General features: G+C 43.4%; 1 protein-coding gene across 1 annotated transcript in view; it reads right to left on the reverse strand.

Annotated features, from left to right (window-relative positions):
• The window catches only part of TENM4 (teneurin transmembrane protein 4), a 404318-nt gene that overhangs the window by 162077 nt on the left and 219208 nt on the right, over nt 1-23033 (reverse strand). The window contains exons 9-10 of the mRNA XM_014790360.2: nt 22360-22574; nt 20421-20631 (exon numbers count right to left, since the gene is read on the reverse strand). Of these exons, the coding sequence (XP_014645846.2) occupies nt 20421-20631; nt 22360-22574 (426 nt within the window). The remainder of the gene's footprint in view (nt 1-20420; nt 20632-22359; nt 22575-23033) is intronic.

The following is a 23033-nucleotide window of genomic DNA, read 5'->3' on the forward strand; positions in this document are numbered from 1 at the left end:
CTGGAAGCCCAGAGGATCTGTACTTTAGGCAAATCAAAGTGCCCACTGTTGGACATATTTCTCCTCTTTGAACAACCTTTTGAGACTGACAACAACCTGGAACTGGTTCCAGGCTGGCTGGAACTACAGGTCTGGGCCTATGGCTCTCACTTTCGGCAAGAAAACGTCTTCATTCAGACCCTCAGCCAGTCAACATGTCTCTGCCTTGGGATTCAGACTCAAAGTACAAATTAAAGAAAATAATAGAAGAGCCTACTGCGCGTCAGGCAGAGTGCCAGGGCACTGCATTTAATCCTTCTGAAGCTCAAGGAGGAAAATGACCTTCCTCAAGGTCTCACCCCTGGGTGGCTGCAGAACTAGGAGGGGAGCCCCGCTCTTCTCATTCCCAGACAGTCATGGCAGCCTTCCTCTACACTTCAAGTAGCTTCTCACCCTGGATTTTTGTCCCGTGGCTCCTCCCTTCCTTTCTTCCTATCCAAATCCTCCTATGCCCTCTTGGTCCACCCTAGCCTATAGTGACCCTCATCGTTGGCCTTCTCCAAATTCCCTTGACAATTCACCCTGTGCTACATGGTACCCCCATGTGTTGTCTTCAAATGCTATCAGTGTTAAGTCTTCTCGGGCTGTGAGATGCTCTTAAAGGACAACGATCCTATACTGTGCTGCCTTTGTTTCCCCCAGGGAGCAGCACAGTGCTTTGCTAACACAAACAAAAAAAACCCAAAACTACAACCAATATATATGTTTTTAATTGATTTGCTTTTTATCAGAATTAGTAGAGTTGGGCATAAAAAGGTAAAACCTAAATTTGGACAATTGTGTGACTTTTGTGAAAACAATAAATTTGAAAGCAGAATTTGGAATAACGTGTTTTTTTTTTTTTTTGGTGAGGAAGATCAGCCCTGAGCTAACATTCATTGCCAATCTTCCTCTTTTTGCTGAGGAAGATAAGCCCTGAGCAAACACCTGTGCCCATCTTCCTCTATTCTGTACATGGGATGCTGCCACAGCATGGCTTGATGAGCAGTGTGTAGGTCTGCACCCAGGATCCGAACCTGCAAACCCCAGGCGAGCAGAGCGCGTGAATTTAACCACTATGCCTCCGGGCTGGCCCAGGAATAACAATAACGTTAACATCTATTGTGCACTTAGTGGGAGCCTGTTCTGCATGCGTTAACTCATCTACTCCTTATAACAAAGTCTGCGCAGATGATTACTCCCATTTCTTGACTTGCTGTCTTGGCTACATTTGCCCAAGTCTACAATGCAAATAAGAGCAGGTGCAGGAATTTGAACCCAGGTACTCAGGCTCCAGAATTTATCCTCGCCACCACTACACTGTATGGAAAGGTTGCTAGATTATCTACGTTTCAATCACCACGGTATCCTTAACTGGGATTACTCTGGATAATGAAGGCTTAAAAAGAACAGACTCTCTTACTAGAGTGAGATAAAACACACTTATTTGGGTGGAATGTTGGAGGTGGAACTTACTCTCAAATAAGCCATCCAAATGGACTGGGCTATGTGAGGAGATGTAGAAGAAACCCAGCTGGTCTTGCTGAATTTCTGAGAGCTACCTCCAATGGACACTTTTCAATTCTTTCTTCCTTGACCTCTGTAGCATTCAATTTTTTTTTCTGAACCAAAGTAATGTGTGTACATAGTTTAAAAAGTCAAACGATACTAGAAAGCTTACAATGAAAAACAGCAGTCCTCTGCCCCACCCACACATCTGCATGCCACTCTCTAGACAATGGCTCTTAACTCCTTTGGCTATTTCTTCTAGAATTTACTTAAATATTTCCAAACAATGTGCTTATAAAGCTATTTTTGACGTATATTTGATGGTATCTACTACTACGGTTACCCACTACTTCTGTCCATTATTACATTATCTACTACCTCTGTCCAGTATAATCTAATGGAAAAGCATCATTTTTTCTTATCTAATTTCTTGTGTTTCTATTAATGACTCTACTCATACTATCTAACAGAACTAAAATCCCTCTGAAATAGAATTTTCCACATGGTCAAACACACCAAGTAATGGGTCTGGTCCACTGTTTTTCTGTTTGCCTGGAGATCTCCCACCTGGAGCCCTCTGCCCTGCTGCGGTCTGATCTGTTTGTTTTCTAGGCCTGCTACACATCCAACATTCCGGGACTTCTCTTTGCCTCTCTCACTATTGAGCCCCTTATTTCCTGGACCCTCCTTCTTAGTTTACTTTATGGTTTTGGTGGAGTGCAGTTTCCAGAAGCTTCCTGAGAAAAAGTGAATGGGAGGTATGATTTTAGGACCTTGTATGGCTATAAATATCTTTATTCGACCCTTATACTTGATTGATAATTTGATTGTGTGAGATGCAGGAGGAATTCTACGGGTCTAATTGCTGCTGCTTACATATCACATAAGACTTGAATCCATCCACGTTTCAGCTCCGTGCCTCACCCTTGCCCTTGGCTGGACCTGGTGCCTTCTTCCTGAGGGTTTCTGGGGCTCTGCTCCTCATTGACATCTCGATAGGTGTTCAGTATTCAGCTTTCTCCATGCTGCTAACTCAACCCACTTTCTGTTTTCCAAAAGTCCACTGACATCTCTTGTTGGCTATTGTCTCTTGTTGGTTTTGTCTTTGTGGGTTTGTTCCTTGTTTGTTTTTTTAAATGACTGTCCTCATTATGGTGGGACTCCAAGAGGGAGAGAAAGACAACATTCAACCACAAGTTCCTCTCAATAGCATTTGACACGACTTTCTAGTCCCTCCTTCCTGAAGCTCTCTCTTGCCTCAGCTTTAAAAACAGCACTTTCTGATATTTCTGCCACTGTAGCCACTCATCCTCACACTCCTTTCTGGCTCTTCCTCTACCCATTAAACGCTGGTGGTGCTTGGGCATCTGTCCTTAACCCTCCTCCCTTCTCACCTCTTGCCACTCACCTCGTTCTCCCTATTCAATTTTCTGAGATCTCAGCTCAGATGTCATGTACTCAAAATAAGCCTTCCTTGACCCTGCCCTAACGAGGTTAGCTCCCCTTGTTAAATGCTCCCCAAGACCCCTCCCTTTTCCTTTACAACTCATCATAGTCACATAACTGATCAATGTCCTTCTCCCTGCAGACTGTGAGATCCACCCGGGCAGGCCCCTGTCCGCCTTGTTCATGGCTCTCACCACGGCCAGAGCAGAGTGCACGGCACATAGAAGGTGGGGAAGAATCACATCCTGGAAGAACGCATGCTTGCAAGAATAAATGAGTGAATGGATCATTCAAACTAGAGAACTGGATTTAAACCCAGGCTTGTCCATATACTTGCTGTGTGATCTTGGACCAGTAAAAGAGCCTTAACTTCAGAACCTCAGCTGCTGCTTCTATGAAATAGGGATGATACCTCACTGGGTTGTTAATATCAAAATAACAATGAAAAAACTGTGTATGTCATCATGCTCAGTAAAAGTCCTAAATGATGTAAGGGATTATTATTGTCACAGTAAACCCTGCTACACAGAAAATTCTTGTCTGTTTTGGGTGTGGGGGATGCAGAAAATAGAATGGCAGGCTCAGGTTTTCAAATCTCAGGATTCTTTAAAATATGCTTTCTTTCTTAAAGTGAATCCTATTAGTCTTCTCTGGTATCCTCTAACACTAGGCATTGAGGATGGGGGACCACCTGGGACTTATCTTTCACCTCAAGCAGAGCTGGTTTAGAAAGTATGGTCTGCCTTCATGGTTAATGGTTTTAACTTAATGCATTCTTTAAAAAGCAAAAACAAAAAACAATGAAAATATTTAAAATATTTATATACATACAGGTGTGTAACAGAGCTGAAGAAACACACGTGTGTCCATAGCACCTGCAGCACTTAAGAAATGACATGGGCAGCAGACTTTGGTTCAAGTCCAACCTTTTCTGGTCCTCCAGATTTGTGCATTTTATCACTTACACCAAATTAGGAGAGGAGAAAACCTTTAGAAAATCCCAGCTCTTAGAGGTGATAAGTTTGTCAAAAGTGTCCTCGTTCACAGCCCCCATCAATTAGAATCTTTGAAACACTGTATTAGGTTCAGTTTAGAAGAGCACCAGGCTCCGATGGCCAGCCTGATAACACCCTGGCTGACATTCTCTAAATGTCCCTGAGGAAGTGGGCAGGTGGGAACAGCAGTGGTCTCAGAGTTGAAAGACTTGAGTTCAAGTTCAAACTCTGCCTCTAAACTATCAGATTAGGCAAATTACATTGCTATTAACAGATGTGTTCATATTGTAAACATAACTTCTGTGTCCTACTTCTAGGGCTGAAAATTATAAGCATTTTCCCATGTTTCCTGCATAATATTCATTAAGTGGATATTCCATAATTTGCTTATATGCTTTCTTATTATTAGACATTGGACTGTTTCCAAATTTTCACAATCATAAGCAATGCTGAGATAAGCAAGCAGCTTTTTCTAGGTGTTTGTTTATTTAAGACTCTCAGAAGTTGAAAATATGAAAATTTTTATGATTTAATATAAAATGCCAATTTGTTTCCCAAAGGGTAGCACTGATTTACAATGAACTAGTAATATACGTGGTTTAGTAATATAGAGTTTCACTACAGCCCCCTTCGGGGTTGGGTATTAACTTGGGGGAGGGGGTTCTAATTTATTAGGTAAAAAAAAAAAAAGATCCACCATTACTTTAATTTGCAATTCTTAGATTACTAATGAGGCTAAAAATACTTCATGTATGTTTACAGGATACTATATATTTTCAGAAGCTTTCCTACACGTGAGCTGTACCATTCATCTAAGAGATCATAATGGTGTTTTTCACAGCATTTGCACTTTAATAGAATATAGATACTAACTCTTGGTCTCTCATATTTACTGCAAGTATTTTTCCAGTCTACTATTTTTCTTTTTCTTTTGATACGTTTTATAAGACATATGGAAGTTCTACATTTTTATGTAAACATTTGTCAGTCTTTTTTCCTTTGTGATTTCTTCAATGACTTTTAAGCTTAAAAGTCCTCCTCTAAGCCAGAGATAAGTGAATATTGGGTTTCACCCTCTTTTAGTCTGACTTTTAAATATTTACCTCTTTAATCCATCTGGAACTTATTTTGGCATATGGTGCAAGGTGAAGTCTGAATCAGAGGGTGAAAACTCAGATTCCTCCAGGGACCAGGCAGGTAAGTTTAGGGAGTGAAGCGGGCCCAGGTATAAGGAAAAGGGATGAGGTGCAGACTGGGCCGGGAATTACAGAGTATTCAAAGGGGGCAGGCCCTTGTTCCTATGGGAATTTTGGTCTTTTAGTTTTTTAAGGGAAGCCATAAACCTATAGTTTTATGGGAAATCGTCCAATTTTTATATATTAGGTCAACACTGCAGGTTAAAAAACCTCTGTGTCTATCAACCACATCCATCTCTCTGAATGCCCCTTTGCAGCCTCTTAGTTTAAGCTGATGCATTTCTAAGTTATTCCAACAACATTTATTGACTAAGTCTTTCTTCCCTAGTAATCTGCAATTCTTCCTTTTTCAAACGTTAAATCTTTACATATAACTGGTAACAGTTCTAGGCAATTTTATTTCATAAACCTGCTTGACTCCTATTCTCTTTCATTATAGATTTACGATTTATTAATCTCTTTAAAGATGAGTACCCTTTCATTATTTTTCTTTGGAATTTCTTCCATACTTTCATCTGTTTATTATTCCAGATGAAGTCTTAAACCATTCAATCAAACCTCCTAAATTCCCTTAGGATTCTGTTTGGCATTCCATTAAATCTATAAATTGACATATTTAAAGTATTTCACCTTCTCATCTAGGAACATGTTATATTTCCTAATTATTCATGTCCTGTTTTATAGCTCTCAATAAAATTTCTCAGTCTTTGTCACACAGGTCACATACAGTACTCATTAAGATGATATTTTAATTTTTACTGATGTTTTTGACTGGGACATTTTTCATTATACTTCATAACTTGTTATTGCAAGTATATGGGAAATCTATTGACTTTTAAGAAGCTCTCTTGTACCCCCGTTACAAGTTCTGAATTCTTAAGTAAAATAGTTTTTCAATTAATTGTGTTCTCTAGGAATTACAAACACACCCTTGACAAATTGACAAATAAAGATAACTTTCTCTCTGTTTCTTGTTTCAATTTCATGCCTTACATTGGCCAAAGCTCCTAAAACAAGGCTAACTAACACATATACCCTTATTTACTAGTGATTTTAAAGGGAAGTCATCTAAAATTTAACCAGGAAGCTTTGGATTTTTGACTAGAAATTGATGTCCTTTATTATGCTAAGTATCTTTTTGGTCTTTCGTTTTCAATATTGTTTTGACCTAGTACTGTCATCAAAGGTGTTTTTATCACTTATTGAACACAAAAGACAGATCTCAGCACAATGCATTCAAGAACTTGCAAGGTAAGTGTGAACCAGATATACCTGGGTTTGAATCCTGGCTCTGACTCCACATAACCTTGAACACACCCCCTGCTTCATCTGGAAAATGGGGATAATAGCTCTGATGGCCTAAGCTGGTTATGAGAATTAAAATGAGTTAATGTAAATAAATTTTGCTTAGTGTAGTACTTGGCACCCAGGACAAGCTCAACAGATGTCACTTTCTTCCTCCATCATTTAAGAGACAGAGATGATGGTGGTACAAACAATTTCCCAAATGAAAGCTTTCCGAAGGATAGCTCGCGTTTACAGGCTTGAGAAAACTCAAACTGTGTTTGTGAAAAATACCACCCTTGTCTCCCTGCTTTAGTACACAGGGCTTTTTCTCACTTTTCCAAAATATACAGTCCATCCCTTGCACTCTTGCATTCCTGCGTGGATTCTTTGGCCTATGACACACAGGAAAATAAAAAATCAGGCTGACATATAATATGAGCCAGGAATGAAACGAACTGTGCTTCTATTAGCCCAGAACATGAGCACTGCTCAGATAAAGGCATGAACAAGGAGCTACTCAAACTAAAACCAGATGTTCAGAGGTTTCTGGCTTACAATTTTTTATAACCCTTCATATAACACTCATAGTCCTGTCATTTCAACAGAAGGTCCTCTGCTCTGTTTAAGCAGCAAGAAACTCGCCTGGACCTCTGTTAGATTTGCAATCACTAGACCTTTGCTTGATGGTAAAGATAAAGGAGCTCTTTCCCCAAGTAGTGATCTGTGGTACAAACTCTTTGGCCCAGAGAAGTACCAAGGACTGACGAAGCACACACCCCACAGCGTCCCCAGACCAGGGCCTGAAACCTTTACCCACTGCCACAGGAAAGGGGAACCGAGCGTACCAGGGAAGTGGGTCCTGACTTGGAAGGGCCCAGGAATGAAAGCCAGTACAGAAAGAGCATGGCTTCTGGAGCCAGACTGTCCTAGACTCAAATCCTGGCTCTGCCCTTACCCTCATGTGCCTGTGGGCAAGTTTGTTAATTTCTCTGAACCTCGTCTCTTCATCTATACAAAGGAAATAATAATAACTCCTGCTTCCCTGGGACTGTTACATAATTTAAGATAGATAATGCATGTATAACATTTAGCACGCTCCTGGGACCCTGTAAGCACTGAAAACTATTAGTGACTATTACTGCCAATAACAATAACAAACACTTGCCTAGCACCTATCATGTGCCTGGCCTTGTTCTCAGTATTTAACAAATATCAATTCATTGCCTCCTCATAATTACCCCCATGAGGTGGGTACTAATATTATCACCATTTTTCTGATAAGGAAACTGAAGCCCTGATGGATTATCTATCTTGCCCAAGGTCACACTGCTAATAAGTGGCGAGCCTGGAATCAAACCAGGCCAATCTGGCTTCAGATCCATGCTCTGACCACTAAGCCACGGTACCCCTCTCTCCACTGCTCTATTACACATTATAATTGATTTGATTCAGTGCTGCCTTGAGGCTGCCTTTACATGGAAGGGAACACACACAATTCAGGCCATACAGGGCTTATTCAATAAGGCAATCCATTTCTAGAAAGCACTGCTGACCCTGAGATCAGCGCAGACTCTACCCTGAATTCCTCTCTCCTCCACCTGCAAACATAACTTCATCTTTTCTTGTCTTCACTGCCCTCTCGGGCCCCAGTGGAAGAGGTGTCTGCTCTCCTCTCCCTTCTGCATCTGCCCTCCATTCTGTGTCTCCCACCTCCTTTCATTAATCATCTCCTCTCTCTCCTGGGCCTCCAATCTTCTCCCCTGGCTCCCTTCCCACAGCTGACAACATGTTCAAGGCTCCCCCCACCTTATATAAACCTTTCCTTGAACCTGCCTCCTCCTCAGGTTACTCCCATCTGTCTCCTTCTCTGCTCTGTCTAGAAGGAATTGTTTCTACTCTACGTCTCTCACTCACTCCTGAACTCATGGTGACCCTACTTCCGCCTGCATGGGGTTGGTGGGGGGGAACTGCTCCCACTGAGGTTCCCAATGACCTCCTAATGACTAATTCCAACAGATTCCTTGTAATCAGCTCCCTAACTTTTCTCTAAGGCTAATCTCTATGTATCTCTCCCTCTGCCTACCCTCCAAATGTTGGGGTTCCATCCTTGACTCCCTGCTTCTCAGTACTCTACCCTCCCACCTGCCCTCTCTCACATCCACACTGATGACACCCATTGGGTCTCCAGGTCAGAGCTATCCCCAAGTCAACACCTATTTATCCATCTGCCCGTTGGTAACTACCAACAACTAACATCCACTTGGAAATTTTATTAGCAGCTCAAATCTAATGTGAACTTACCATCTCCCTACTTCCTTCCTTCAACAAACCCACTTTGCCTCTTTATTTCCTAACTTAATTAATGATATCACTATGCATCCATTCACCAAGGTTGACACTTCCTGCCTCTTCCTTACAACTAACATGCAAGTGGTCAAGAAAACCAGCCTATAATGTCATGAATGGATCCCTTCCTTTATACAAAAGCAGTGGCGTTTGCCCCAGTTCAGGCCCTTCTCTCATCTAACCCTACCGGTTAGTGAAACAGTCCTCCCATTGGTCTCCCTGTTTTATCTGAGAAACCAACCCATTTGTACATACCAGTGCCTAAGGGCTCTACCTAAGACCCGAATCATGCTACATCTTTGCTTAAAAACTATCCTGTGCTCCCCACTGCCTTCAAAACCAGACTTCCCAGCTGGCCTACAGAGCTCTTTCCAGGTGGACCCTAACCTCATTTTCTAGTCTCTTCTCTGGGCACCATCCCCTTCATGCCTTCCATCCACTCCCAGTCTCCTGAAAACACCAGGCACTCTCACAAACAGGCATAAGCTGGCAAAGAGCATGAGGAGAAAAGTGTGAGTATTGGAGCCAGCCAGACCTTGATTCAAATTCCACCTCCTTCACCGACTGGGTATGAAATTTCTGCCTAGTCATTTAAACACTCTGAGCTCCACTTTTCTCTGGGGAAAAAATACCTACTTTGTATGCCTGTTGTAAGGGTCTGAAACAGTTTATGTAAAACATCTAGGATAATACTTAGATATGGTATGCACTGAATAAATAGCAGCTATTAATATTAATGTTATCAATTTTGCCAAGTAGTTTCAGAGAAGCAAGGGGAGTTTGTAAAGATAAGACGTGAAATAGAATGGGACATTTAAGAAGTTCCCTATTGAATCTGAAGAAGAACAAATTTATAAGAACAAATAACAGTGCCTTGGAATGTTCTGGAACCCATATTTCCATTTTTGAACTACAACAGTATGGGCACAGAAAGATTACAGGACTTGAACCAGTTTCAGAATTGGTCTGCCCCCTGAATCCAGCAGCCTTGGAATACACAAATCTCTTAAGACAGGAAGAACATTCCTCAGCCAGGTGCCTGGCAGTGCCCTGAAGTGGCAGTTGTGCCTTCTTTCCTTCAGAACTCCTTACAAGAAGTTCATGTCCACAGAAGAAGGTTCTAGGCTGCACGGAGCATCTGTGATCTTTGACCTTTTCACTTGGTGCCCACTGACCTGAGGGTCTGCCATATTCACAGTCCTGGTCAGACAACTGGACTCCAGGAGAAGTCACTGGGATTGGATTCAGAAGACCTGGCTTCAGGTCCTCACGTGAGCCACTGTTCATAGCCTGTTTCCTTATCTCTAAAATGCAAATAATGATCCCTTCCTGCCTGGTCCACAGGGACTACGTCTGCGGCTGAGTAGAGATTGTTACTATCTTATTGTCTCAATTTCTCCCTTTTTTGGGGGTAATTCTTTCTCTATACTTCCTTTTTGGTTCTTACTTCTGCTCTGGCCCCAAGTTGGTAATAATTAATATTTGGACACTGCTTTCCAGCTCACAAGGTACTTTTCTTACAATAAGTCCTTTACACCTCACAACCTCCTTCTGTATCCCTGGCAGAGGTAGCTGCCCTCCTCTCTGTCCCACGGGAGCTCGCACAGACCTCTCTGTTGGCGCAGACCACATCATCTCGGAATCATTTATGAAAGGGTCAGTTCTCCCAGTTGACTGTAGGCTCTTTGAGGGCAAGACTTCTGTTGAATCTCCAGTACTTAGCAAAGTAGATGTTCAGCAAATGTTGAATAATTAAGAGACACTTGAAAACATGCTGAGAACTTACTGTGAATCACATGCTTTCCTGTCATTGTCAGACTCTCTAAAGTAGGTTTTACTTCTAATTATAGGTGAGTTAGGTGAGGCTCAGACTTATCCCAAGTCCCACAGCTCATAAATAGTGCAGCCAGAATTCAAACCCAGGTCTGTTTGACTCCGAAGCCTCTGCCCTTTCTCCGGACCACAGGACCTCTCTGGCCACAGCGACAACCTCAACTGTCTACCACCAATGCCGACTCCAGCAGACTTGTGTTAGGGGTATTCCTAAGAGGCTGTCACAGAACAGGAGGCCATATATTTAATCATGTCCCACATATCAGTGGTACCGCAAAGGGAAAGAAAAAAGATACCACCATGTGAGAATCCTCTCAAAGTCGCTGTCCTGCAATAGAAACGCTAGCTTGTGAGATGAGGATGAGCAACTGCCTTTATCAACTGAGAGAGAAAGGAGCTAACAGAAAATAAAAATTTAATCATCCGTTATTAAAACGAAACCATCACTGATGACATAGCTTTCATTGGAAACTCCATCTGAACGGGGGTGGGAGAAGGGGTTTCTTCAACAGGAGTGAGTACAGGTCAGGAAGTTCTTCAGAACAGGGTAGATCGGTCCCATGTAGCTGCTGATGGCAGGCAAAATGCTGAAATATAGTGAGCCTAATCTCTAAGATTCTGTCTATCTTGATGATTCTCTGACTGTGAGTGTGTATAAGGACACACATAGATGTCATCACACACTAGAAACCTGGTCACTAAGATGTAAGAGAAAGAGCATGGGTTGCTAACCTGGCTCTGCTATTTCCTACTTATGAGATCATGGCACGCAGCATTAGATCTTGGAGCCTCAGTTTCTTTATCTAGGACGTGGAAATACGCACGATCTAATGTCTAGGTTGTTTGGGCACTAAGTGATAATGATTAGAGCCCAGTACCTGGCACAGAATCAGCACCCAATCAATGGATTGCTGTAATTATGGTCCTGGCTCTGCTACTTGGTGAAAGAGAAAAGAGCTAACAGAAAATGTGACCCTGGACAAGTCACGTGACTTCTCTAAGCCTCAGTTTTCTCATCTTTTAAAGTGTGCCATTTAAATAAATACAAGGTTTGTGAAGGTTCCTGGTATTATGTATCCTGAAGTGGTAAAAACATAAACCAGAAGTGATTTGGAAGCTCTGGCTATGGGTAGAGGAAGATGGCTGAAATGCTGAGATGGAGAAGTCCTAAAATATCTGGACTCTTTCTATTGACCTTCCCACCAGCACATTCCTCCAGTCCCCTCCCACCAGCTCTCTGACCTTCACAATCTCCTTTGCCAGGGATGTCTTTACTCACCCCTACAAGGGACCGTTCTTCAATACTTTCTCTTCCTGCTTTAACCTCTTCCCTTAGGAAACATCATATTAACACCTGGGGTTTGCTAATCATCTCCAAGGGTCAGTATATAGCTCAAATCTGTTCATTTATCTCCATTTCCAAGGCCTCCATTCTGGCCCAGGCCAGCCTGAGCCCCTGCCTAGACTATGTCACAGCCTCTAAACTGGTGTCCCAGCTCCTACAGCTGGAGAAACTTTCAAATATGTAAATCAGATTAGGTCACTCTAGATCAAAGTCCCACAATGGCTTCCCGTTACCCTTAGGATAAATTAAAAAACAAAACAAAACTCTTCACATGCCATGTTAAAGCCCTGAACGGCCTCCTGGTACCTCTCCAGCCCTACCTAATACCATGTGGCCCTTTGATCCCCACACCCCACAATGTGACCATCTTAAGGTTCCTTGAATACTCCCAGCTCTTGCCTATCCCAGGACCTTTCCATATGCTCTTCCCTCTGCTTGGGATACTCTTTCTCCAAGCCTTCATCTAAACACTCCTATGCTTACTCCTGCCCCTGCAATCTAAATCAGGTCTCCTGTTTGTTTCTCTAGGGTACCCTCTTCTTTTCTTTATCATAACAAATGTTTACCAGCTACCACTATATATTTACATCTATATTTGATGATTGTATTTAAACTTAAGAATCTATCTCAAACTGTCTCAAACATGTCTATAAACTCCACAAGGGCAGGAAGCATGGCTATTTTATATACCACAGCCACTAATGCCTGCTTAGGACATGGCACATAAAAGGCAATTAGTAAACACTGGTTGAATGGGAAAATGAACAGACATAGTGTCTAGGTCTGCCTGCAACCCCTCTGGACCTGCTCCCCCTGTCTGTCCCCCTTAAAGCAACATACACGGGGCTTTGAGACTCAACAAAAAAGTCCTTGGTTCCTTGGGTGCTGTAAAGAGACTGAACCAAGGCTTTTCCCTCCTCCTCAGTTATATGGGTAGCTAAGCTGACCTTAGCTCAGCCTCACTTACTAGCCCATGAGAACCTCAAGACAAGACCATGTCTGCCTCATGGCTGCACCTGAATGCTCAGGCCAGGGGCTGGCACACAGTCAGGGGCTCTCAGTGGGTACTTGTTGACCCAAACAGACACTGATGCCCGCATATTCACTTCCCCACTTCCTGAGAGAACTCTAATTTTATTTAGAGTGCCAATATGGCAAGCTAAAAATATTCGCTTCCTCAGACTTCCTTACAGCTCCAAGTGTCCAAGTGACACAGCTCTGCCAAAGAAACGTAAGCTGAGTGTTTTAGGAAAATTTAGCTTCCCTGCTTCCTTCTCCTTCCTTCCTTTTCCTGCCTGATATGCAGACATGAGTTTTGGAGGTGCGGCAGCCATCTTAGGACCACGAGGAGGCAAGCATGAGAACAACAGCCAGATGGCAGAGCACAAGGTGGAAAGAGCTTGGTGCCTGAGGCCGCCACAGGACTGCTGTACTGGCCCTGGAGGGACACATCCTACACTGAGAGGTTGCATGAGAACATCAAAAACCCACTTAGATGCCACTCGAGGAAGGATCTTGTTATTTGCACACTAGACACATTTCTAACTATTCCCACAGGGAGACAAGCTTTATTGCTTGGTACCTACTGTATCCCTGAGCTACCTTTTCTTCTTTCCTGCCTTTGAGGTCCCAGGTCCCAGCAGTCCAAGACAGATCCCAGGGACAGTGGATGGGGTGGGTGGGGTGGTGGGGAACCCTGTCCTGTCATCTTCAGTGAGCAGGGACGGCCACTGGCCGGGCTGGTCTCCAGGCTGCAGACGGAGCGCTCTGATACTCTGAGCTCTCTTCTACAGAACAGAATTTTGGCCACAATGTGTCTCCAGCATGCTGAGTGGAGCTCTCCCTCAGCCTACAATTTCTTTCCACTTCTACCAGATTGCTCTGGATGAATCACTGCTGTCGGGAGAGGTGAATCCACAGGGCACTTTTCCAAACAAGTGTTTCCAGTAGAAATTTCACAAAGTGCTGCCAATGTCATTTACAAGAAGGTTAATTGATTACTGAGAGACCTTGATTCTTCATTGCTATATTTATTATATCTTATAACTCAGAGGAAGGGGATGTGGGGAATGGGGAGGGCGGAGCTTATTAAAAACTGAAAATCATTCCTCGGTCACTTTTCCTAGTTTCTTCTTTGAAGTAGTACAGACTGGTACACAAGTTATAGTATATAATGTCAGGAATTTTTCTCCCCAGATCTTGCAAACGCACTCAGAGGCCAGTGAACTTGCACAATCAAAGCAAGGGAAATATAGAAATAGCACTGTCCAGTGGTCTTTGGAAAATCGTGAAGGACCCAATTTTCAAGACCCTCGGAAGAAAGCAGCTTATGTGAAAGTATCTATTCACATCTCGGAAAAAAGGAATGGGCTGCAGAGACAGCAAATAAAAACACTACCAGCGCCACTGAACCAGTCCTTCTGCGCTTCCTGGCTCTCCCTTTCCCTCCACTTCTTTTTTTTTTTTTTTTTTAAAGATTTTATTTATTTTATTTTTTCCCCCCAAAGCCCCAGTGGGTAGTTGTATGTCATAGCTGCACATCCTTCTAGTTGCTGTATGTGGGACTCGGCCTCAGGATGAACGGAGAAGTGGTGCCTCGATGCGCACCCGGGATCCGAACCCGGGCCACCAGCATCGCAGCGCGCGCACTTAACCACCAAGCCACAGGGCCGGCCCTCCCTCCACTTCTTTTCTCCATAAAATCACAAAGCTCAATCCCAGTAACCTCCTCTGGTTACAGAAATTAATGTGATCTTGTTCTGGGCCCCATAAGATAAACCCTCTGGTTCTAATCATTTTATTCCCTTGCTCAAAAGCCTGCAACGTCACCCAATACCTGCAGAATGCACCTTTTCCTTCCTTAGGGTGGCATTCGAGGCTCTCCCTGACAGCTCACTTCCCCTCTTCAGGGCATCCTGTGCTCTAGTCAAATAGAACTGCTGGCTCCTTACAGACAGCATTAATTATCTGCCTACCTTCCTTTTGCTCATGCTGTCCTGCTACCTGGAATTAACTCCTCAACAACCCCCCCCCCCATTTTCCTTCTTTAAATGTGAAAATTATACCCATCCTTTAAGGTCCCATCAAATTTCACTTCATCCAGAGAGCCCTCCCTGATCCCTCCAGCTGGATATGCCCTTGCCTCCCTCCAACCCTCATGGCACTCTGACTAGTGACTCCAGGAGTGACCTTTCTTTCTCTTTTCCTTGCATCAGAGGCACTTTCTGTGTAAATGCTTCATCTCCTTAATCTAGACCATGAGCTACTTTTGCCAGAAACCATGTCATACCTTTTCTGTTTCTAAAACTTGGAAAAGAGCAAGAATGCAATATTTGTTGGATTAAGGAAGAAAGGAAGGAAGGAGGGAAGAAGGGAGGGACTAAATTTACTCTAGTCCCTGGCATAGAACAGGTCAACTTATAGTGGCTGCCTAGGCATGAGAAAAAGGACTCTTCTCTTTAATTAGCATGAATGTCCTTGACCAGGAAGACCAGGGCACATTTCTCTTAAAAATTACCAGGGTCTATGTTTTCTAACAACAATTCTCATTTCTTTTCTCTGGGTTTCTAAATCCACTGTGGGACACCTCTGTTATTTTCCAGCTTGGCTCACACTGCCACAATGTCAGGTTGATCTGTTCTTTTATGCTTCAGTATCAACCAAAATTAAAAGATAAGATGCTATCTGGAGACCCAAAACACTGCCATACTGACTTGTCAGGTCTTGGGGTTGCAAGCAATGCATACGAAGACATTTTTATATTTAAAGTTTCGGATGCTGTGAGATTTTTTCATGATCTTTTTAATGACTTCTCAAGAAAACTGCCCGGGTTGATGTAAGATACTTATATTGGAGGCAAGTTAATAAGGGGGAAATTATATTCCATATAATACAAATGGAAATAAAATGTTTATTAGAATCATGGCAAATTGTAAGACACTGTTGGGAGAGCCTGGGATTTTGAGATCAAGTTTCCATCCTAGCTCTGCCCTTACTAATTGTGTGACTTTGGACAAGTCAATTAAACTCTGAGACTCAATTTCTTCATCCGTAAAGTTGAGACCAAAATACACGTTGTCTAAGGTTCTTGTGAGGATTAAATTACATGCAGAAAAGAGCTAATCAAGCATGGTGCCCAACACACAATAGGTGTTCTTTAAATGTTTGTTGAATGAATGAATAGGCGGAAAACAGAAGGAAGTGTAATACCCCAAAAAGGGTCTTGATCCTGGGAAGGAAGCAGATTGTTAAAGAAGGAAAGTCACAAGCTTTGGAGCCAGACAGATACAAATTCAAGTCCTAGGTTTTCTCTTAACATCCCTGAACCTCAGTTTCCTCATCCGCAATAGGGGGTGATAATAAAAATAAGAATAATCTCCTCATGGAGTTACTGCAAGGCTTAAAGAATGTATTTAAAACCCTTTGTAAATTGCAATGATTAATTATATTTTAGCTACTGGTATACATCCTCCTACTTCATTCAATACTTAGGGTCAGCAAGGCTACCCACCCTCATTGGAGCCAGGACCAGAAACCACATTACCTTCAAATTCTGGAACTCTACATATGGGGGAAAGACTGTTCTTTCTGAATACAGCTGCCATGTTTTATTCTAAAACTTGCTTGGTTTCAGCGGCGCGCGTGTGTGTGTGTGTGTGTGTAAATGCATCTAGTTCAGAGGGAGCTATAGCAACATCAGGTCTCTGTGTGTATATATTTGTGTATACAGTTTATAAAGTGCTTTTAGATGTTTTTCAAGGCAAAAGATAAACTCATTTAACTTAAAATCATCAGCCGGATTGCATTAAATGGAGGGAAAAGCAAAAACGTACACAATATAGCCATTTGTTAAATTAAACAGAATTATTTCTCCTGTTACTTAATTACAAACAGACACAAATACTCTGGATTCTGACATCTCAGATCTTCTTAAATTCTGGATCTGCATTTCAACATGTAACGAAGCAAGGGTCATATTCCAATTTGTGTGTTAAGCAAACCCGAGAGTTACAATTGTATACTGGGACCATAATGACTTTACTAAAACAAGACCTAAACTTTTAATTAACCTGCCAAGACAAATTACAACTCATAGCTCACAGGTAAGGCTCATAGACAGCTGAGACTCAATGCCAGGGACTCCCGGGGAGAGAGGGATTAACAGCAACATCAGAATCAGTCTGTTTTTGTATTAAAGAAGAAAAAGGTATTCATTAAACAATCACTGTAGCTAGAAGGAAGACAGACGAGTCCGAAAAGCATCAAGAGAAACGTGGAAGGAGAAAGAGGATGGGACAGAATCTTAACTTTCATTTATCGAGTGCTTCTAGGGGCCCAGAGCCTGTGCTAGGCACTTATATTCGCTCTCTCTAATCTTCACAATGGGGATTGCAAAGTACTATTCCTATTTCATTTTCCAGGCAAGAAAAATGAGGCCCAGAGAGAGGATATGATTGACCATGGTCACAGAGCTAACATGGGACAGCATGGGAAGGAAGGAACGGAGAGCAGTGCTCCTAAGGCATTTGTTTTCAAAGCTTAGTTGACAGACCACCAGAATCAGGACCACCTGGGCTCTACCTCAGGCCTCCTGGGCCTTAATTTCTGGGGGAAGGGCCCAGGAATATGAATTACTCACTAGCTTCCCAGGTGATTCCTTTGTACAACAATGTTTGAGACCACCCATAATGGAACCTCTTGCTAATCAAAATGTGGTCCACAGACAAGCAGCATTTTTATCACTGGGTGCTGGTTAGAAATCCAGAATCTAAGGATCCACCCAGACCTGTGAAAGCAGAATCTGCATTTTAACAAGATGACAGGTGGTTCATTAAACTCTGAGAAGCACGGTAAAGCCTATTTGTTCTAAGAGACATTACGGGGTTAAGGGAGGTAAAGACAGACTTCATCATTTAGGTGAGAACAGGAGAACCAGAGGGAGAAGCAAGACCATCTCCTTAATTATGACAAAACAGGTTAGCAAGCTCTGACAAGCCAAGACTTGGCAAAGGTACCTAAATGGACCTACATTTTACTTCTCTAAGATGCACAGCCTAATTAAAAGTAGCTTTCTTTGGGGGTTTGTATTAATATCCTTTCATATTTATTATCAGTTATTAAAAATAAAGAATTCTGACTGTAAGAGATCTTAGTTTTCAGCAAGCATGATGCTCTATGCTTCTTTGTGAACCAGGCCTAAGAGAAGTCAGGTTGTTAGACCATGAAGCTGTAACTCAGGCACCACTAACAACCTGATAATCATGTCCCCAAATTAAAGCCACCATGTCCAGAAAGAGAAAAGAAACAGGGTCTGGAGCCTGGCAAACCCACAGAGTGACAGCCTAATTGATGGTGAGGACCAGACCTGGCTCTCTAGTGACAGGGAAAGGAGGCACATTGTTAGCCTCTAGGTCGCTAGTAACCACCGGGCTGCATCCTCAAATTCCAGAATCTTGAGAAACTAAGAGCTGGAAAACTTAAGTGATTTGTGCAGGGTCAAAACACAAGTTACTGGTAGAGATTCAGAACTGAGCATACTTGCCACTCCACCGCAAAAGAGGGCATTCGGGGAGGAAACCAACAGCACTGCAAGTGCCAAGATTGGGGCTGCTGAGAGTCCTGCCAATGGGAGGCTGAGTGGAGGCAAGGCCACGCTCATGCTCACTTCTTATTAACTGAGTGACAGTGCATGCTGGGGACTGGGCAGGGTGTCAGGGAGGCAGAGCAGATTATGTCAGAGTCCCTGCCCTCCAGGTACTCAGAGACCAGCAGCTAGGATAGACACTTCCTAAACAAGGATAGCACAAAGCCATATTTCCCACACCAGAGCTGATGGAGCCTGATGGCCCACCTCCCTCATTCTGACAAGACGGTAGAATATTGAACCTGTAGTTACAGCAGAAGCTTATAATTCAAGCTCCATATATAATGGGAAGGTATTCTCTGCCTCGACACTAAGGGCAAAATAGCAAATAAGAGGAAAATGGCCTGAAAATGACTACTGCTGTTTAGAAGGAAGAACTAGGGTCTTGTGAGTGTTTTAGGAACCAAGGACCAGATTCAGAGGTTTTTAGTCAACTCTATTTTCTGTGTCAGGGAGACTCCCAGTTAAAGACTGAGATAGAGTTTTGTTTTGTTTTGTTTTGAGGAAGCTTGGCCCTGAGCTAACATCTATTGGCAATCTTCCTCTTTTTTTTTTTGCTTGAGGAATATTGTCACTGAGCTAACATCTGTGCCAACCTTCCTCTACTTTTGTATGTGGGATGCTGCCCCAGCATGGCTTGATGAGCAGTGTGTAAGTCCACACCCGGGATGTGAACCCGTGAACCTTGGGCTGTTGAAGCGGAACACGCAAACTCAACCACTACACCACCGGGCCAGCCCCTGAGACCGAGTTTTGAGATGAACTGTAAATCACATAGAGCTTTTCATTAAGCAGAAACGCCATTCCCAAGCATTCTGGTTAGTGGAGTTTTGTCTTTCTGTAAGTTTTATTTTCCCGTAGGGGATTTGATCTCCAGGCTATGTCATAGTGCTTGCAATATAAACTCAGAATAAACGTTTTCTGACCTGAACCACTGAGACCACTGCATCCTACAGCACACTGGTGATCTAAGGAGGAGACGGATTCTATGCAATGTGTGGAGAAAGAAGACAAATTCCTTAGAACAGGATGCCAGGCTCCCCAGACACCCACAGACTTGTGAGGTGGCCACAGGGTCACTCTGAACCAAGAGCTGCGGCCCTCTCCCACTCTGAGGGACAGCAAGGTGTTAGGCACTCATTTAAAACATCGGGACTCATTCTTTGTCAGAGATCAGGATGTTTCTATCCTCAACAAGACCACAATCTGACTGATTACGTTGTTCCTCCAGCCCTTGGTGCTACTACCCTCACTCTCTCTTCTACCTTCTTTTCTCTTCTGCCAGGGGTTGTTGGCTCCAAAAGCAAAACAAACGAAACACACAAAACCCCAAAAACACAAATAACTCATCAGTGAGTCAAACCAAGCGAGACTCTAAACACAAATATAGGTGTCGGAGAGAAGCGACAAGAAAAGAGATGTTGCCTCCATGTGGCTGGTCATCCAGGGTTCCTCTCTCGTTGTCAGTTCCACCCCTTGGTGTATAATGTGGCTGTTGGTCCACACACCATGCCACAGAGAGCACAAGAAAGGCAGTGGGCAACAGCCCTGGGCTCAGGTGCCAGCCCAGACCGGCCTCCCAGCTCTTCTTACCACTCCCTGCCCTCATCTCCCTGCATCTCACTCCCATTCCTTGTCCAGCAAGCCCAGTCAGGATGACCTCATGCCAGACTCCAGGTGGCGTCTATAGCTCTAGGCAAGATACATTCGCTTGTCAGCTTCAATCCCCAGAATCCCCCAGTGCCCTCTCACCCACACAGACACTATCCCACAGACCCCAGAGGGGTGGAGAGGTTCCTTACCAATGGCAGTGGTGAGAAAAGAAACCACTTCCGACTCCTTTCCATCATTGTAAAAAGCCAGGTGCCAGATTCCTGAATCCAAATACTGGATGAAGCCGGTCTCGTGGCTAGAGGAGGGGACGACTCCCCGAGACTGGCGCTGGGGGCCCTCCAGGCTCCGTGCCTCCTGGGTCAGGAGCCTCCTTCCATCCAGCAGCTCCACAAAGTCAAACTAAAGTACAAAGAGAGCATAATTAGCAGTGGATCTGCTTCAACACAACACTAGAGTCCTTCCTTGGGCTTCTCCTGGGGAGGACACAAGGAAACACAACCTGGGACAGGCAAAAGAGGCTAAAGCTGAGTGAAGTTGATTAACCAACTCCAACTCCTTCCCAGACCCCATTTTTTCTTGTAAGTGCAGCATGATTAGTGGATTACTTTTTAGTCTCATTTTGCTTTAACTTTGGTATATGTGTGGTGAGTCGTCACCTGGCTGACCAGGATAACCATGCTTTTCCAATGGTGGGTACAGGATCAGAACCCAACTGCTCAATGACTGTTTGAACTCCAACTCCGTGCAAGTGCTGGCTAGAATCCCAGGGGTCTAGGATTGGGACTGAGCACTGGATATCCCTTAAATGTCAGCCATGTGCAAATGAAAATTTGATTCATACCTATCTTCCTTTCGTCGATCCTTTCTAAAAGCTCCAGTTTCAGGGAGCAGTTTTGGGGAACTAAACTAGATTAGCTCAAAACTCTATCAATAATTACACACTGTGTCAAATACAATTGCTGACTGATCCGAGCCTGCTAGTATGAGATGCAAGAGCAGTCAGTCACACAGTATTAGCAACAGGTAGGTGGTTAAGTCCCACTGGCCTACTAGCAAGCAAATTGAGTTTATCTATCTATCTATCTATCTATCTATCTATCTATCTATCTATCTTTTAAAAAAACCAAGATAGATATTTATCTATGTTTTAACTAAAAATATTAAATAACTACTGAGACTAGGAAGACTGCATTTGGCCTGGGAATGTCTGATGGATGTCTATGATTTATGTTACTCCAATCCCAGAGCTGGGAGGACCTTACACAAGTCTGTTCTTATCAATCATCCTGGACGAGTTTTTTTTTTTGCGAGCAAGATTGGCCCTGAGCTAACATCTGTTGCCAATCTTCCTCTTTTTGGTGAGGAAGATTAGCCCTGAGCTCACATCTGTGCTCATCTTCCTCTATTTTGTATGTGAGACGCCGCCACAGCACGGCCTGATGAGCGGTGCATAGGTCAGCACCCAGGATCTGAGCCTGTGAACCCCGGGCCACCAATGCGGAGCGCGAACTTAACCACTATGCCACAGGGCTGGCCCTGGACGAGTTTTTTAAGTGTTTCTGGCGTGCATGTGTCTGAGTAAATGTGTGACCCTGAAGGAGAGAAGGAATGCAAGAGACTAGGGAAGGAACCTTTATTCTGATCCAGGTCCTGCACTAGCTGCCTTATAAATGTTATTCTTTACTCTTCACAACAGCCCTGCAAAGTGGGTATTGTTATCACCATCTGATAGATTAGGAAACTTGCTCTGAGAGGATAAGTAACAGGCCCAAGGGTTCATAGTTGATAATGAGAAGATTCAAATTCAGGTCTGTCTGACTCCACAGTGCATGCTTTTTTCTCTAGATTACATTTCCGGGATAATTTAACTTAAGAGACTGGGTAATAGAAGAAATACTATTGAGAGATTTCTTAGAATCCCCTCCTCTTAAAAAGCCCCAGGGATATAACCCTACTCATCTGAAAGGTACAGTCTAAGAGAGGGCAAACGGATGAATGGGCTATAAAACATACGGAATTCCCTTCAAGCTCAAGGATCCAGATTTAAGCATTAGGCTTCTTGACTTTGGGTTAAGATTTGAGATGGGAGCTCCCAGGGATTGGCAGGGTATGTGGGGTTCTGGTTACCTGTGTATGTGAAGGAGGAAGGCCTTTTCTGCCATAAATGCCAACCAGAGCCGCCTTTCCCAGAGACACATTGAATTTCAGATGCACAGGATGGTCTATGAACACCTGAGATCTCCAGAAAGTGCCAGGAGGAATCTTCTGGGAAGCCCGTCTCCCCACGTCAATTTCTCCAGAGTCTATAAAACTGTCCTCTGGAAAGAAACTACTGGGCTTTCCTACCAAGACACACGGAAAGGAAGACAAAAACATCACAGTTAGCCACAAGTGAAACAAGGGATCAGAGCCTCCGAATGAGCAGGGCTCCCCTCTGCCTCGCACTCCCCTCTACAACGTGCCACTGCCAGCCCTCCCACCCCCCACTGAGGAGTAAGAACATCCAGAATCTTTTTCCAGTGATGCTCAAATTGTTCTGCTAAAAATATGCATTATTCCAAAGCAGTATGGGTCCTCCCCAAGGGCCATCTGTTTACTGCATAATTCTACAGCTTGTTAAGATATATTTTGATCCTAAAAATAATCACTTGCGGTCACATGAGAATAATTCTGGGTATGCATGTGTGTGTGTGTAAAAGCGTGCATGCTAGAAAGGATAGAGGGAACGAGGTTGCTGTTAAATTTCCAACTCAGAATGGTTCCCCCAGCAGTGGGAAGCATGACCCGAGTGGAGTAAGGTA

Source organism: Ceratotherium simum, chromosome 7 (genome assembly GCF_057802395.1).
Source record: "Ceratotherium simum simum isolate JZ-2026a chromosome 7, ASM5780239v1, whole genome shotgun sequence".
In the NCBI taxonomy this organism is placed as follows: Eukaryota; Metazoa; Chordata; class Mammalia; order Perissodactyla; family Rhinocerotidae; genus Ceratotherium; species Ceratotherium simum.